This window comes from Lutzomyia longipalpis, chromosome 2 (genome assembly GCF_024334085.1).
Source record: "Lutzomyia longipalpis isolate SR_M1_2022 chromosome 2, ASM2433408v1".
In the NCBI taxonomy this organism is placed as follows: domain Eukaryota; kingdom Metazoa; phylum Arthropoda; class Insecta; order Diptera; family Psychodidae; genus Lutzomyia; species Lutzomyia longipalpis.
The window spans coordinates 13959381-13977491 of record NC_074708.1 but is presented as its reverse complement, the minus strand read 5'-3'; the positions used below and the strand labels follow the sequence as shown (position 1 = coordinate 13977491).

Sequence of the window (18111 nt, the reverse complement as noted above, 5' to 3'; positions counted from 1 at the left end):
ATTCCTCTTTTTCTTTTTTTTTTCCTAGAAATTTTCACAGAATTACAATACATCTCTCCTTGTTCACATATGTATATATATAGCTGTTAAATGAATGCGAATTTTGCACCCATATATGGGGAAAAAGGGAAAATTGACGCAAAAGGGCTCCCATAGCAAATGTCGGGAGAGCATCAATGTGGAAATTTTATGTTACATGTGTGGCACAAAAAAAGCTATGAAAACTTTCTCCGCAACGAACTTTCGTTCCCAACTTCTCCGTTTTTTTGTTCAGTACCGCGCTTTCCCGGAAAAATACCAAGCATCCGTGCATTAGAATCATAAACAACATGTCGAGAATAATGGGGAGGAAATATAGAGGATTTTTTTATCATCTGTTTTAGCTGTGATTCCCAGTTTTTTCGTTATTCACATTTAAAGGATAAAAAGGATTTTCCACAAGAGATGAATCTGGCAGTAATATGCAGATATGTGCAAACGTATACTTCATTTGCAATGGCATTTTCCCAACGAGTACCTTCAATGCATTTCCGGGGGTTTGTTCTTTTTCTTTTTTTGTTTTAAGATCAAAAGATAGTGCTAGAGGTGGTTGCAATTTCCTGTGATGGGGCTGAGTGAAGAACAAACGGAGATGTCATGTCAAAGGACAAAAAGAAACTTTTTGACTTTATTCTTTGTGATTTTGTGGTAAATCGATACATCTTGCGGAAAAAAAGCTCAACATATAACATTGATAAGAAATTCTGAATCAATATTCTTCAGATAAGCATCTCTTGTTTGTCTTCGAAAAATATTTTATAAGGATTTCAAGCAATATTTCCCATCATAAAAATACACAGAAAGCTCAAAAGCTCTGAAATAGTATTTAATGCATTAGAGACACATTTGGATAAATGCTTTAGAATGTAAAGAAGTGCTCTAAAATCACCCATCAACGCCCTCTGAGTCATTTCTTATTACTCAAGATTGATTAAAGTGTATTTGCGAGAATGCTCTGTGGGTCTCAAATTTGTCCTACTTCTGTGGATAAATTGTCTTAAAAGCTACAAGAATAAGGACAAAAAAGCACTGTAAATACTTTTAAAATTCTTCTGCAGCTTCTGTGCGACTTCTAAACTGCGAGAGAGCTTTCTGCCTGAGATCTGCGGAAGCTCAAAAATATGGTTGAGCATAACGTGACACGATGTTTCTGCACACATAGAGAAGAAAAAAAATTATGTCACACGAAATGTGAGATAAAGTTTTGCGATTATGTATGACGGCAACTTGCAAAAGTGCATGACAATGCAGACATTATAGAAATTGCTTTTAGACTTTGTTATATGTAAGTGCCCTGAAAATATCATCATCGTAAATTTGAGATGCATTTTTAAACTTTCACACATCCCCCGCGTGCACTTTTATCTGTCGCTTGCATTACGTGAAAATTATCCTTGAGCGAGGGAGCACTTTATTTTCCACAATACATAAATGGAAAATGACGTAGCGCTAGAATTTCCCCACGCCTTGTTTTTTTTTCCTTCAGGAGAGGGACGAAATAATAAAAAATTTATTATTTTGATTTGTCCCCTGAATTATTCAATAAGGTGTGCCGCTGAAAAAAGTTTTTTGTGTGTATACTTTCTACGCGAAAGTTGTTGTTGTTCGGGGAACAAAGCGCGCGGCGACTACACGGCCATATGCGCTTGCAGCACTTTTATTGAAACACTTCACACGCGTGGAACCCCAATGCGGGGAGCCCCGAATTTAAAGTTCATCAAAAATACGCACTTTTTTAAGAAATTCAAAAACCTTATTGATTGTACGGGTATTGGATTGGCTTCCGAGGTCGCTTCTAAGGGAGATTCCCCCAACTTCTTCTCTTTCTGCAACATAGCGCGCACATTCCTCTATAATGTGGCGGACGGAGATGTAGATTGGTAGGGTCTCGGTGGTGCAGGTGGTGCATTCTGGTGGTTGTGTGCTGGCCATGTGGAAGGAATGAGTGTATCGCGTGTGTCCGATTCTTAGTCTGGTGAGCGTGGACTGGAGCCTTCTGCCCAAGATTGGATGTGGGAGATTGTGGGGATCTTTGCAGAAACTTCTCAATTTGTTACTCTCCTCAGGAATATGCTCCCAAAACGCTCTTCTTTGCTCGAACCATTTTTGCTTGCAGTGTCTCTGAATATCAGGCAGTGGAACTGTGTTGTCTTCTATCACCTCCTTGGAGGCCGCGGTCCTCGCAAGCTCATCCGCACGTTCGTTGCCCGCAATTCCGCAGTGTCCGGGCACCCAGACAATTAGAGAATCAGGGGAGTTGTTCAGGAGTGACTTTATGCTTGTTATTGTAGGATGATGAGAGTCAAGGCTTCTCAGAGCAAGGACCACCGACAGGCTGTCGGTGCAAACTGCTATTGGTCTTTGCGTAGATTTTGCGGCCGAGAGGGCACTGTGGATGGCCTTAGCCTCCGCAGAAAAAATAGAGATGATGCCACTAGTGGATATTGAGTAGGATAGCTCGGGATCCTGGCAGAAGACTCCAAAGCCGGTTTTTCCTTCCTCTCTGGACCCGTCTGTGAAATAGAGGTGGCGATCACCCAGTTCGGCCAGTTTCTCCTGGAACAGAGCCCTGTATACAAGGGCTGGCGTGCTTTCCTTCTTTGATTCTGCCAGGCTAGTATCGAGGCGTGCCCCGTTGAAGCCCCACGGCGGATCACGGCCGACTTGATTCATTTGTCTGGTATGCTCGGGGAGTTCCATCCTGGAGACCGTCTCATTGGCGAGATCCACCACCGAGATCAGTCGCCTTCTTCTTCTGTTCTGAGGGTTTTGGAATTCTTGATGTAGTATGTGTTGCGGTTCGTGTTGAATTTTATTAGCCCACCTCACGAGTAGGAGAGATCTCCTTTCCTCGAGCGATGGCATATCGGCCTCTGCCAGCACACTGATCGTTGGGGAAGATTTGAAGGCGCCGATGGCTAGTCTGATAGAGGTATTGTAGACTCCATTAATTGATTTAAGAGTAGCTTTCGTGGCGGTTCCGTAGACCTGGGAGCCGTAATCGCATTTTCCACCTATCAGTGCCCGAGCAATATGTAGAAGTTGCCTCCTATCGCTGCCCCACCTTGTACTACTGAGTATCCTAATGATCCTTAGTCCTTTAAGGCAACTGGCCCTCAACTCTTTTAAATGGCCCCTGAAGTTAAGCTTCTCATCGAAGAGAACTCCCAAGACTCTAAGTGCAGCCGTGTGTTCAATGGGGACTCCATATAAATTGTAACCCTGTGGCGAACAGCCCTCCAGCCTGCAGAAATGCATGAACTTGGTTTTCTCAGTCGAGAATTTAAAACCAAACTCTCTTGACCAAGCCTCTAATAGCTCTAAAGCGCCTTGAATTGTGCTCACTAGTTCATTTCCCTTTTTCGCCCTGAAGAAAATTACGAGGTCATCTGCGTAGAGTAAGTGTTGAACGGAAGCTACTGATAGGGCGTGCGAAACAGAAGCTATGGCCACCAGAAAAAGTGGCACGCTAAGGACGCTACCCGTAGGGACTCCATTTTGCTGAAATCGGCTGTCGGAGAAAGTGTTACCTACCGCCACCTTGTGAAAGGAAATTGTGAGATTTGGGGGATTTTCAAAATTGCCCCAGAATATTTGAATAAAGGTGGAGGTGTGCAAAAAAAATACGCGCGGAGGAGGCTTAATTTGATTTAGTCGATGAAAAGAAACAGCATGTATCTCCTCGAGGGTGATTATAAATCTCACTTTGGTTATACGTACATACCTTTAAAATTAAATTAGGGTTACTCAACTAATTAATATTCGGACGAACGGGGTTGAAATTGTTCATAATTTGCACGACTTTCCCACCCGCAACATAAAAGCTTTATTCGCATTTCGGACAACTTTCTCGTAGCTACGTGCCAGGTGATAATGCTGCTTTATGTGCGGTTTTATGAAAAGGGAAGCTATATACATACATATTAATGCAAATAGGAAAACTGCAAATCCCCGCATGATTATTCTAAATTATATTCGTTGTTTTTCTGCGCTAGAAAAATAAAGAAGGTATATTTTATGAGAGCTTTTTTATGATTTTTTTAAATATATATTTTAACTCTTTCTCTGTTTAAATTGAAAAGTAAAAAAATACAGCTAAAGCTCCGAAATTACCCGCATTAGTGTTTTTAAAAACAAAAAGGATTTATGAGGATTGTTTGATCCCATTTCATTCGTTTGCTATCGCAAACATAACATTAGGGAATATACTTTTTTATCTCAACATCCTGTTTGCTATTTAATCTCCTTAAACATCCCTCTAATGTAATTGAGGGCAACACAAGCATGCAAGTTTGCTCTCCTTCTTACAATCTCGTAACTTCCTCCGCAGTATTTTCTTCTTCCCTGCAAAAGCATCCAGTGTGCTTCCCGAAAAAGCTCACTCCTATCGCGCGGAGCAATTTACTAAAATATACATTTTCTTTGAACTATCAAAAAAGGACTCACCCCATAAAAAAACTTTTCAAATCTCTCTGAAGTTTCTTAATGTAACGCAGATGATGTGTCCTTTTTGTTCCCATAATTGTTTCACAAAACATTTACATTCATTGCTCATTGAAAGGGAAAAGCATGAATGAAACGACGGGGGCTTTTAGCAAATGGATTACAACTTCCACCCACTCACACAGGAATACACAGCTTGAGTGAGAGATAAAGGATAAATCATACATAAAACAACAAAATGCCGAGTTCAGCTTTACCGGGGCTGTCAATGGCTCACAGTTTGGCACGTGATCATTAAAAGAAAATGTAATTTCTATAATGCACTCCCGTGCTAAGCTTTGCAATCGGAAAAATGAAGGAAAAATCCAGTGAGGGAGCAAAGAGAAGGCAGTAAAAATGTCTGAAGGGTATTTTGCATAGAATCACCCCACAAATGGCACCCAACTGCTAAGCTTTTTCACGCTTGATCCACACCAACAATCATAAATCACCGAAGGAGGGATGGTTTTCCACCATTGCTCCCCGATGAATTTGGGGAAAAATTCCCCGAAGAAAAAGCACTGAAAAATCCATCCACTCTACACCCACCCTTTTTGCACATAAAAATGCCAAGCAATACGCGCGCGAGCAATATTCTCAAAGGGAGCTGCCGAAAGAAATTAAAATTCTTCTAATTGCAAACAAGCCTTATTTTCATCTTATAAACTTTTCACATAAATATTTCAATCGCGTTCTCAAATCCCACTCTCATATTCTCCACCACCCACCCCAAACCAACCCACTTTCAGTTTTTTGGCAACATTCAACACAAGAACTTTCAGCAGCGTTCTCGGGGTGTCTTTTCATCTCATGTGGGACAACAATGTGATGCTAAAGATGAAGAGAAAAGTTCCTGCAACCCAGAGCCCCACATTAAAGGAGTACAATATAGGGAAAGTTTTGAAACTATTTGAATTTTTCTTGTTGATCAAAAAGTTGGTGCCACATTAATTTTTCAGCATAAACTTGGAACCACAGATATGTTCCGAAAATGTGCTCAAAAATTCTCTTATTTTCTTTCACAAATAATAATAAAAAAAATCACAGCTAAAAGTGTGTGTTACACAATCTGATGGGACATAACTCTGAAAAACTTTTTGCGGAACTGAATGCAAAGGATTCGTTTAAAAATTGCAAGAGATTTTTATTAATCCTTTGAGGACTAAAAGTGTTGACCTAAAACTTGATTTTGTAGACTTTGATCAATGTTTTTAATAATTTTAATAAGTTAATTAGCATTTTCAATTTAAAAAATTAGCTTTTGTTAGGAAATTTTTTGACTACTTATTACTAACAAAATTTCCCAAGTGATTATGTACCTGATGAAGTGACTATGAAGTTCCGAAATATCATAGAAAACTAAACGTAGAATTCGATCTAAATTCTATGAATTTTTCTTTTCAACATATTTGGGTTTCTCCATGCATTTTCAAAGCACAATTATGGAAAAATGTATTTTTATGATAACATTGTGAGTCAATTCAACATTTAATTACTCAAATAAACTCCTAAATTCGCATTTTGTGAATAGAATAAAACCAAAGAACAATCACAAAGCGATAATTTAACCATATTTAATGAACCTATATAAATAGAAATTTAATTCATTTAGAGCCCCTTTCTAAATGAAATCCATTTTGCAGTTCCATTTCATTTAAATTATAAGCATTTCAGTGAATGCAAATTTTCCATTTTATGACCATTTCCACTGTGTTCCTTATCAATCTTCCTGCAGTGATCCCTGCCGAATCCACAGCAATGCTGCCATGACTGTTTATGATGCATTCAAAGCAGTGAATTTATCGAATTTATTAAATTTTACTTTATCTACCCAAATCACATGAAAGGTAATCTTCCATCACGGGGTTTTTATTGAAAAATCAATGGCACTGTGCCCAGGTACAAGCCCCTGCAACGCTTAAGCTAACATGCCATTTTAGCATCATTTAAACTCTCCATCATCACTGTAAAATGGATTTTGAATGGATGGATAATTTTTGCTGCTAAAACGTCTGCATTCGATGCTTATTTCCGCACGTAAGACGGGGTTCAATGGCAAAGAAAAATCAATTTGTGCATGAACGGTTATTTTCCCACATTATACGGTAACCTTTCATGGTTCTTGTGAGGAAAATGCCGGGGAAACTTGATATACGGGGAGCTTATGAACTGACCTGCTTCCGTTGCTACTTCATGGCCCAGATGTCGGATGGCGTACAGCAGAAGTAGACCGTAGGAAAGTTGAAATCCCGTGGTTAGGACGTGCGCCAGGAAGGAGACGCCACACACAATCCACCCCCAGCCGCCGTCAGGGTAAAAGTGCTTGTGAATAAAATAAGAGAGTTGGGAGAAAATGTGAGAATGTTCAGGCTGCAATTAATGAACAAATGTTGCAAATTTTATTGTGTCCATGTCATGCAAAAAAAAAGCTTCAGTGGATGAGCTTGAATGGGTCTCTCTGTGCCTCTGGAGGCGCCTGGTGGATTGACGCGTGAATGCGCCACAAAGTATACGGATGGGAGATTACTCGCCTTTGTATTTATAATTTGTGGCATCGACCGAGTGCAGATTCTATCAGGCGTCTCCACATTTTGCTTCTCTATGTACACTGTTAAAATTGGTTGGATGAAGAAGGAATTTTTAGCGATTTTATAGACGGAGTCTCACCCGTTATACCAAAATTTTGAACAAATTTCAGCTCTTTATTTGTTTTTATTAATTTTCTATGAGTAAAGTTCTTAAACTTATTAAAGTTAAATAAAACAATTCTCTAAGAACTTGGCTCTTCGTGCCCCTATTTCCCTTCTCAAAATCGCCTAGACATACTGAAAAATTTAAAAGCTCTCAAAAGAATCTAAAGAGCTTTCTGAAAAATCTTCTTGTCTATCCCATGGATGGATTTATTGAGTTACTTTGTTGAAAAAAAAAATAATGCAAAATTCTCTTTAATCAAATAAAATACATAGAAAATAGATTATTCGTTCTTTTTGCATTTCGAGGAACATCATAAATTCACTCAGTCTCTTAAAACTTCCACTAAAGACTTTTCTTTTATTTTTATCCCACATCGTTTTAGTTCAATCCGTGCGGGTAAAAAAGCCTCAGAAAAGTTTGTCTTCTGCACTAACTTTTCGGTTTATTTCTTTAAAGCAAATTTCCCGTCAGAAATGGAGTTTTTTCTTCAAACGCGAAGATAGAACTTTTTGAGCTTCTATGAGATTGATATGAGTTAATAAATTCTTTAGCTAATTTCCAAGTGACACTGTGAAGGATATAAAGGAGATCAAGGAGATCAAGGTTGTTAATTTTTGCTCATTTCCCTCTTAATGCAACATCTCAACAAGGCAAGTTGGAAATGAGCAACCACTTCTCAGTAATGGAATATTTTATTATAAATTGTGAAAATGGCATTCAACGGGAGGAAAATTGAAGCTTCTCTCTCTCGGTTGTTGAATGGTAATTTCACGAAGTGTCGGGAGGTTGGGATGAATGTGTATTTTGTCTCAGTTTCACCTTCAGTGATAGGAATTAATTTTCTACCTGTCGTATTGCATTAGTGTCAACGCCGGCGCGCCTTAGTGCTGGTACATTTCGATGAAGTGAATGGAATTCTCGTTCAAGAAGTGCCGGGCAGGCGGAATCCTCGTCCTCTTGTAGCCTACTTCTTGGGTCATATCCTACGAAAGAGAATGAAAAAAAAAACAAGAAAATATAGAAAGATCGTTAGAAGAATAAATGTTTGCTAGAAAATTTGATCTGCATGAGAAAACTTTGGGCATATTATTTTTCAACGAAGCATAAAGTTAAAGATATTTCATCTTCGCATGGATGATGGCTGAAACGCGAAAGTTCCCTGTAGAATTTTCACTTTTCCCACCTTGTGCTCTTATAATTTGCCGCGCGCACACACACTGTTTTCCTATATAGTTTGTGTACATTTTAATCATGCTTTTACCACTGAAATTCATTTTGTAGCTACGAGAGGAACCTCGTAAATTACCCCCGGGAACCTCTCTTTAAACTCCATCGCGGTATCTACAAAATAATTACACTCATTCCCGGAGACTGCGTGAATGCTCACAAACTTTTACAATTAAGCAAAACCATCATTCAATTAATTTAATGGAGAAAAATGCCCTTTAAAGGGAATCTCCTGATTTTGTACTTTACCCCAATTTGCCAAACAATTTGTTAAATTTTCCCCTTCTGAATTTTTCTTTCGGTTTCTATTCTTGGTTGGTTATCATTTTCTGCGAGAAATTGATAATTAATTTCATATGGTAATGAAAAGTCAACGGTAGATGCATCTTGGGAAAATAAGGGAAAATTCATAAATTCAGTTGGTGTTTTACATAAATATTTAAATTCAAACAAATAATTTTGCTGCTATGCTGCAAGAAAACTTCTACTAAAGTACCCATGACCGAATGCATTGAAAATTTGGACAAAAAAGTTCAATTTTTATTTAAATTAAATGAAAATCCGCTGCAAAATTTTTAATTAAATGTTTTAATTGAATGCTCGGTTCTTTGTCTCTGGTGTTGAAGCCATCTCTCTCTATGCAAGTAATCACACAAACTGAAGAAGCTCTACTTCCTCTACTTTTTTTTCTCCTTCATGATGTTTCGGTAGAATAAATTGAAAAAGAATGACTCTGAGCTTTTACTCCTTGATATGTATTCTAATTAAAAGCTTTCTTGAAAGCTCTTCTCTTTGTAAAATCCATCGAGCACAAGAAGTACCATCTCCCCTTTGACTCTACGAATATCCCTTGTGAGAAAATGGAAGAAATAGTTATTTTACATTCTTAAGTTTTATTTGATAAAAAAAAATCCCTTCGTATAATGAGGATGATAATAAAATTAACTCAAAAAGATTTACAGCATGTCAAATTGTGTGCCAAAAGAACCTCAACAGAGGAAGTTCCTTCATTTCTTTTTTTTTTTTATTAAAAGTCATTTTCTATGAGACGAGAGAGTTCCTTAGAGTGTTCATAATAATATAATTAATGAGAAGCTTGATTGTTAGATGTTTGTCATCCCACGTTGGCTACTTACAGTTTCCGTCTTGACAGCGATATGGGGAGAAAAATGGAAAATTCCTCGTGAAAAAGGGGCGTCATTTGGACCCGACATTTTTCATGCTCTGCATAAATTTTCTTCATCATAAAAATGTATTTTACAAAAATTCCCTCGTTAGACATCCCGCCGGCTAAAGGCAAACACACACCGCATATTCCGTGACCATGTCACGTAGTATCGAAGGGAAAAAGGGACCATTGTGCATCATCTTTTATTAATGAGTAATCCACGCAGACATTCCACACTCCCGGGCATATATGAGGTGTTTTGTTCAATGAATCGGAATCCATTTTAAAAATTAAATTTTTCCACCCTCAGGCACATAATAAAAAGGTCAAAGGTGAATTAGTTTGGTGTGAGAAATTAAATATGCAAGTGAGGAAAGAATTATTTATTTTTGCATCTCTCTATGCAAGAGCTTTCTGTCTAAATTATTCGATTTTTAATTTATATATTTTTAGTGTTAAAAGCTTTGTAAGTGTAAGCGCAGCACGGGCAGAAAAGCATAGCAATGCTCTGTTTTTAGTAAACTTTGAAAAAAAAAATTAAATACATTTGAGAGCAAAACTGACTTCAAACATAAGAAGATTTTATTTATGATTAAAATCATATTCAAGTTCAACTTTGTACATATTCATATTTATGCATTTTGCACTTTCATTAATAAATTAAGCGCCAAAATTTGTGTATAAAATGTAAATTCTTGCAAGCTATATATAAGTAAATTCCACATAATCTGAATTGAATGACCCTCCAGGATAGACATGGAGAAGTTTTTAATTAAAAATTCAAACTTTTGGTTAATTTCATTATTTATATTCCATACCCCAAGTTTCCCCAATGTTGTGTGTGTGTGTGCATTGGATCGTGCAAGATGAAGATTTTGTCGTTTTTACTCCTGAACCTTAAATATATTCTCCTCATTCCTGCTCACCACCACCCATGTTAAGAAAATTATTACACTAATCTCATTGGCATGACGTTTATACCTACATGTATGTATGTTGTGCTTCATGTTTAACTGTGAGAAATCCCGCTTTAGCACAAAACACGAGGGCTTGAAATAAAATTGTCCAAAAGTCTCATGAATTATGGAGATTTATGTCTATCATAAAAGGAATAATTGTTGTGTGGAGTGGAGGTTGGGGAGTCGTCGCAGTCGTGCCATGTAATTAACATTTTTCACAAGCTTCTCATGCTTATAACCCACCCCTACAGCTCCCCCCATGCCCACAGGAGTCCCTCATGGGTTGATGTATTTATTTTCTTCGCACTTTGTCTATTTATTAATGAGGAACTTCCCGCATTCGAGGCATTCATACGGCTCGGTACACATTAAATTCCACCCCCTACCCTCACATTGCGTTGTAGGGATATCGCAGAAAATTGCCAGCTGATTAATTATCTTCCGCAAGGGCTGCTTTTATGGGGTGTGTAATGTATATCCTTTGATGGAAGATTTCTCCACACACAAGAAGGATTCGCTCTCGTCTATACAAGCATCTCCCGCAGAGTCTTCGTTTCATGCATTTTCACACCATGAAGCAAATTGAAATCTTTTTAATTTTTCTCCCATATTATTTCTTAAGAAATCCTTTTAGTGAAAATGAATTTTCTCCAGGAAGAAATATATTTTCATTCCGTCTTGAAATATATTTTCATTTCGTCTTTAAATGACTTCCAATTTTCTCCGTCTCTAAGATATCTTGATAAATTAACGTGAAATGAGCAGAGAACTAAAACCAAAATCCATTGATGAGATTTTGCATTTACCCCCAATATATACCAATTATCTTTTAGAGATCGTGATTAATTGAAATTCAATTGGGTTATATAATATGGGGAATTACATTGGAAGACATTCGCAACATTGACATATCAATTCAATGTGACGCATGATCCTCCTCAATAATTCATCTTCATTTCCTCAGGAACATGATTTCTCCCGGAGATAACGACACACATACGCATGGCGAAGATAAAGAAATCAGGTTGTCGTAAATATTTATAACCATCACTAAATTCACATGAAATGTGCGAAAAGCAAAAGGGAAGTTAATTTATATAAAGCACTAGAAGAATAAAATAAGGCGTCGACATGGAGGAGCTCTTTGAGCGGGCTGTGAATATTCTCTGGCTTATTATTTATGGGAATTGAATGTCCATTTAGGCGACAGATTGTAACTGTGTAGAGAGAAACATGATGTTTGTTGCCTCTTCTGTGACATGGAAATAAATTAAATTCTCTTGTTTTGTTACTCTAAAATCATCACAGCATATAAATATTTATCCAAATTACATGAGTGAATATGATGTTTCTGGGGCAATTATGATAAGTTTCATCCGTTTTCAGATTTTAATCGGAACCCTGCAGTGCCTACAGTGAACATGGGGAGTCGTTATGTAGGAATTGGTGCTCTGTTGTGTACAAGAATTTATATTTTTTCAATTAAATGTTTCAGATATTATTGAGCTTTTTAAGCTGCTTCTTTTGAGATATATTTTATTGGTATCATGCAAGTTATTACCTACTGAATTATGTATAAAAATTGTTTTCTTATACTGACTAAACGGCTTGATCGATTGTTAAGGATTTTCTAACATACACTCATTCTATTTTGAAATTTATTTTGATTATTTTAGCAGGTAATAATGGATCCAATTCTGCATTCAAAAAATCTTGAAAATTTCAAAAATTTTATCAGAAATTTCAATGATTTCTTTATCGCAAAATACGATCCGATATTTAAGAGCATGTGAATATTTTCTTTTCATAAACAAATTAATTTAAAATAAGTACTTTTTTGTTTACATTTAAATAAAGGAGTTTATTCACTTTTATTTATGTCATGAACTATAGAAAAAATGAAATATTTTTAGAATCAGAAAACATTAAAGAAAATCTTAACATCTATTAACTTTCTACTTTAACTACATGGGAAAAAGTCAAGAATATTTTCATCAAAACCACACCCACATTCCATCTCGATTTACTAAAAAAAGATATTTAAAATTATTCGTCAAAGTTTAAATTAAATTTAGAAAATATTCATACCACTGCTCAACAACAATAAACTTGGTGAAAAAAACATATTTTATAGTATTCTGCATTTTATGGATGAGAAGAAAAACCAATCAATGTCAGTTCCAGCCACAATAGCACCATATATAGTTGAATTTCATTAAATTGCCAGATTTATGTAGATTGATGAATTTCAGTCTCTGGAGCATTTGCATGAGAATGAAAACAAGGATACATCATTGCTGTTTCAAGCTCTCAAATTGTTCACACAATTATTCAATCCGGCTGGGATTAACCGCGTTCCACTGCACTACATGAGAGGAGGTGTTATGAAATTTCTGCAAATGCATTCGGAGGTGGATTCACTTTAGGGATAGAAGGGATTCCATAGGTAATGGTAAAGTCATGTGAGTCACACCAAATATTTGCGGGATTGTTGCGGCCAAGCTGTTTGATGGCATTTTGGCACTGGTGTGTGAAGAGAGGATCAACATCCCACGGCAGTCACGTGTTTGGCTCGGCTTTTGTGTGGTGCGGCTATATGGAGGAATGTGTCTCCTCGAGCAATGACATCGATCCAAAAGGGCGTGGGGGGGGGGGTGGACTCCTCACGAGAACATTGTTCCCGCAACCTGCCAATATCGATGCGTGCAATGCGGGGGAAAAGTCTGTATGTCTGGGGAACATCATAAATTCCACTAGATCGGATTACGAGGGTCCCCTCTCGATTCATAAGGCGATGCTTTAGCAGATCATAAAGCAAGTTTATTAAATATAGCTCTCATTCTCATGTGAAAGCAACAACATTACCCACACACACGGAGATTCTTCTCACAATAACTCGAGTCACATTATATGGAAAAAGGGGATTGATTTTATCTCAAATTGATTCAATCATAAATTGACGCTATGTGGCACTCATAAGATATAGATATCAAAAATATTGGAATACACATAATACCCACCCTCTGAAGGAGCATATTTTTTATGCAGACACCGAATATGAAGCAATGGTAAGAATAGGGACAGATTTAGCGAATAAATTTCACATCGATCCCAGCTGAAGTTTGAAAAATTCAATCCCAAAATCATTCAAAAAGTTCTGATATATCATTTAAAATTGAATAAATTGAAAATTTATGCATATTGAGGAATCTTTCATTATTTTTTTTTGTTATCTGAAAGACTTTTAGAAATGTTCTCTGAAGAAATGATCATTCTCAATCCATTTAATTAATGATCACATACGAAGAAAACTTTCTTTTCAGCATATTCTTACACTTCATTTGCATAAGCACAAGTGTAAGATTATGTGAAAAGAAAGAATGTGCATTTCGACCGGTTCTTAAAATTATATATGTATATAGAGCTACATATCAAAATCTTTTATATACGATTCGCGAAATTCCCGTAAAATCAGAGACTTCTCATTCTTCTTCAAGAATTGGCAACGTAACCACGTATTAAAGTTTATTGTGTTTTGTGCATTTTATAAAAAATGGAAGTGATTTTTACAGTGAATGGAGATGAGTGTAGGATCAAGTCTGGAGACTTGGCTCCTGATATGTCCCTAAATATGTACTTAAGGACACGTCTCTGCCTCACGGGTACGAAATTTATGTGCCAGGAGGGAGGATGTGGTTGCTGTGTGGTGACAATCCGTGGCAATCAGCCCGTGACTGGAGAACCATTCACTCTAGCCGTGACTTCGTGCCTTTTTCTCGTATATTCATGCCATGGACTTAATATTACAACCATTGAAGGCATCGGTGGGAAGAAAAAGGGCTACCATCCTATGCAAGAACGTTTAGCCCATCATGATGGTTCTCAGTGTGGCTATTGCTCTCCGGGATTCATCATGAACATGTATAGCCTGTACGAAGGAAAATTCCGCAATATAACCGATGAAGAGGTGGAGGATTCATTTGGTGGCAATATCTGTCGCTGTACGGGATATCGTCCAATTTTGGATGCCTTCAAGACATTTGCATCAAATACACAGGAGGATTTTATCGATCTCTCCGAGGACATTGAAGATCTCTCATTGCAGAAATGCAGAAAAAGTGGAAAAACTTGCGTAGAAAAATGCGGAAGAAGCTTCAACGTTAAAGCAGCAAACAATGCATTGTGGCACAAGGTAGCCAATCTTTCAGAAGTTCTTGAGATCTTCAATAGCATCGGCTTGAGAAAATATCGTCTGGTAGGCGGAAATACGGCCCAAGGAGTCTATCGAATGCCCTATGACATTGAGATCTTCATTGATGTTTCTTCGGCAGTTGAACTACGAAGGTACTACATTGGAAGTACAATTGAACTTGGAGGGAATACAACGATAACCGAATGGATGAGAATTTTACTTGAGGCTTCAGATCGTTCAGCATTTTTCACGTATTGTCAACGGGTGAGAGATCACTTGAATACAATTGCAACAGTTCCAATTAGAAATGTTGGTACAATCGCTGGAAATTTAATGATAAAGCATCAACATTCGGAATTTAATTCTGATGTATTTCTCCTACTGGAAACTATTGGGGCAAGCTTAATCATCACAGACGCATCAGGAAATCGTCAAACTCTATCACCACGAGATTTTCTCAATGTGAACATGGAGAAGAAAGTAATTACAAAGATTATAATGCCTCAGTTAGCTCCAGATAGGCATCATGTGAGATTTTACAGAGTTTCAGAAAGAGCTCAAAATGCCATATCCTACATGAATGCGGGATTTCTTTTGCAAATAAACACAGGATCTAGCTTAGTTATAACTGCGAGAATTGTCTACGGTGGAGTTAATTCCAGATTTATTCATGCTTCATTCATTGAGAAATATTTAAAGGGAAAGGATTTATTTGACAATAATACCATTCAGGATGTTGTGAATTTAATTGATTCAACCTTTGACATTGATGATAGTCTTCCAAATTCATCTGCAGAGTTTCGGCGAAGACTTGCGATTGGATTATTTTATAGGGTAGGTATGAAGTAAAGAAGTTTAAAAAAAATCTTCTTATCATGCTCTAGATTGCTAATATTACGTTTTTTTTCAGACTATACTTGATCTCGCTCCAAATACAAAGATCCCTTCATTCTATCATAGTGGAGCTATCGCAATAGTTAGGCCTCTTTCATCTGGTGAACAAAAATACGATTCTTTTCCTGAAAAATATCCCCTGACACAGCCAGTAATGAAAGTTGAAGCTCTAATTCAATGCAGTGGAGAAGCTGAATATGTTAACGACACCTACTTGCATAATGCTTTGTGGGCAACATTTGTTCTATCAAATGATCCACTGAAAACTATTTCAAGTATTGATGCAAAAGCTGCCTTGGCAATTAAAGGCGTTAAGGCTTTCTATAGTGCAAAGGATATTCCAGGTGTAAATTCATTCATTACTCCCACTAATCCATATAGGTCTGTTGGAAGTTATACAGAACCGGAGGAAGTATTCTGCAGTACTAAGGTTTACAAAATTTCATATCCTGTAATATCCTATTTTTTTTTTAATAACAATTTAAATGGATGTAATATTTTTTTTTTAGATCAAGTATCATGGTCAACCTATTGGTGTAATAGTTGCAGAAGAAATGTCTCAAGCTGTTTATGCTGCTGAATTGGTTAAAATCCATTACGTGGACAAAATGAACAAAGAAGAATCTTTAGTCAGTAGTCTCTATCGTTACTTTCGAGGAGCAAATCCTGATGAGAAAATTCTACCAACTTTAGCAGATGTTTTTGAAGAAGATCCTATTCTCACGAAAGATCGTTTCCAAGAACGAAAGGTTATAATTGCTGCATCAAGGGTAGGTGTTGATCAGGGAAGTAATCACATTAAAGGCCACCTATTTTGTGGTCTTCAGTATCACTATCATATGGAGACACAGCAAACAGTTGCAGTACCAGTAGAAGATGGCATGGATATTTTTTCAAGTACTCAGTGGATGGACTTAACACATACTGGAATTGCTTATGTACTAGGTGTAGATAATAACAGCATAAATATTCGCATTCGTCGACTTGGTGGTGGTTTTGGCGGGAAAACCAGCCGAGCAACACATATTGCCACAGCAGCTGCTATTGCTTGTTACCACCAAAAGCGTCCTATACGTATGGTACTGCCAATGATGACAAACATGAGGGCTATTGGAAAGAGAACTCCTGCATTCTACGAATATGATCTTGACTTCAATGATCAGGGTGTTATTCAGCGTCTCAACTGTGACATAACCCATGATCTGGGATGCAATAAGAATGAACCATTTGATGCCTATGAATCACTTTTTGAATCAAATGTTTATTCCACACCAACGTGGACGGTGGTGTCACGCAATGTTCTCACTGATGCAGCATCAAATACATGGACGAGAGCACCAATATCAACTGGGGTAGTATCTTATGCAGAAACAGTAATGGAACATATTGCATGGAAACTCAAAATGGATCCTGTTAAAGTTAGATTCGCCAATATAGCTGCTGATAGTCCAGTAAGAAAATTATTTGAGAATTTCCTCGAAAGCTGCGATTACTACAAGCGTCTGAGTGAAGTAGAGAAATTCAATGGTGACAACAGATGGAAGAAACGAGGCATTGGTATAACCCTCATGAGTTATCCTCATGAGAATCCCAATAATCACGAAGCTTTAGTTACAATATATCATGGGGATGGTACTGTTGCACTTAATATTTCAGGCGTAGAAATGGGTCAAGGACTGTATACAAAAATTATTCAAATTGCTGCTTCTACTCTTGGAGTGCCAATTGATAAAGTCAAAATAAAACCTACTAATAATTTAGTAGGAGCCAATACGATGATTACTTCTGGCAGTTGGACTACAGATGATATTGGATATGCCGTGAAGAAGTGTTGCGACACTCTAAATGCTCGACTTAAGCCCTTTAAACTGAAGAATCCTTCAGGAACGTGGCACGATATTGTTCAAGCTGCTTTTATGGCTAATATTGAACTAATTGCAATTTCTCAATATGTCACGGAAACCATGCCTCATTACCACGTCTATGGTTGCGCCTGTGCTGAGATTGAGATTGATGTACTAACAGGAAACTTCCTACTACATCGAGTGGATATTGTGGAAGATGTTGGAGAGAGCATAAGTCCAAGGATTGATGTTGGACAAATTGAAGGAGCCTTCATAATGGGACTAGGATACTGGCTACATGAGAAGCTCGTGTACAATCGTACGAATGGTGAATTGCTAACAAATAGATCTTGGAACTATAAACCACCCGGTGCAAAGGATATTCCCGTGGATTTTAGGGTTAGTCTTGTGCAAACAAATGCAACCCCTACAGGAATATTTGGATCAAAGATTACGAGTGAACCTGCTGTTTCAATGGGAGTGGTGGTTGCAATTGCCCTTAGAAAAGCCATTGAATCAGCACGTAAAGACGCTGGGGCTCCGGATATATTTCTTACACTTAATACAGCTACAACTGTCGAAAACATTCTTGAACTCTGTGGAACTAAGAAT

At 37.4% G+C, this 18111-nt stretch overlaps 2 protein-coding genes across 6 annotated transcripts in view; one reads left to right on the top strand and one right to left on the bottom strand.

Moving 5' to 3' along the window:
- LOC129790795 (glutaredoxin domain-containing cysteine-rich protein CG31559-like) overlaps positions 1-18111 on the top strand; it is a 383040-nt gene that overhangs the window by 17707 nt on the left and 347222 nt on the right. The gene's annotated exons all lie outside the window — the stretch shown is intronic.
- LOC129790790 (monocarboxylate transporter 12) overlaps positions 1-18111 on the bottom strand; it is a 79908-nt gene that overhangs the window by 29850 nt on the left and 31947 nt on the right. For all 4 annotated transcript variants that reach the window (XM_055828514.1, XM_055828513.1, XM_055828515.1 and 1 more), the window contains 2 exons: positions 8062-8198; positions 6696-6843 (listed from right to left, as the gene is read on the bottom strand). In XM_055828514.1, coding sequence (XP_055684489.1) covers positions 6696-6843; positions 8062-8198 — 285 coding nt within the window. The remainder of the gene's footprint in view (positions 1-6695; positions 6844-8061; positions 8199-18111) is intronic.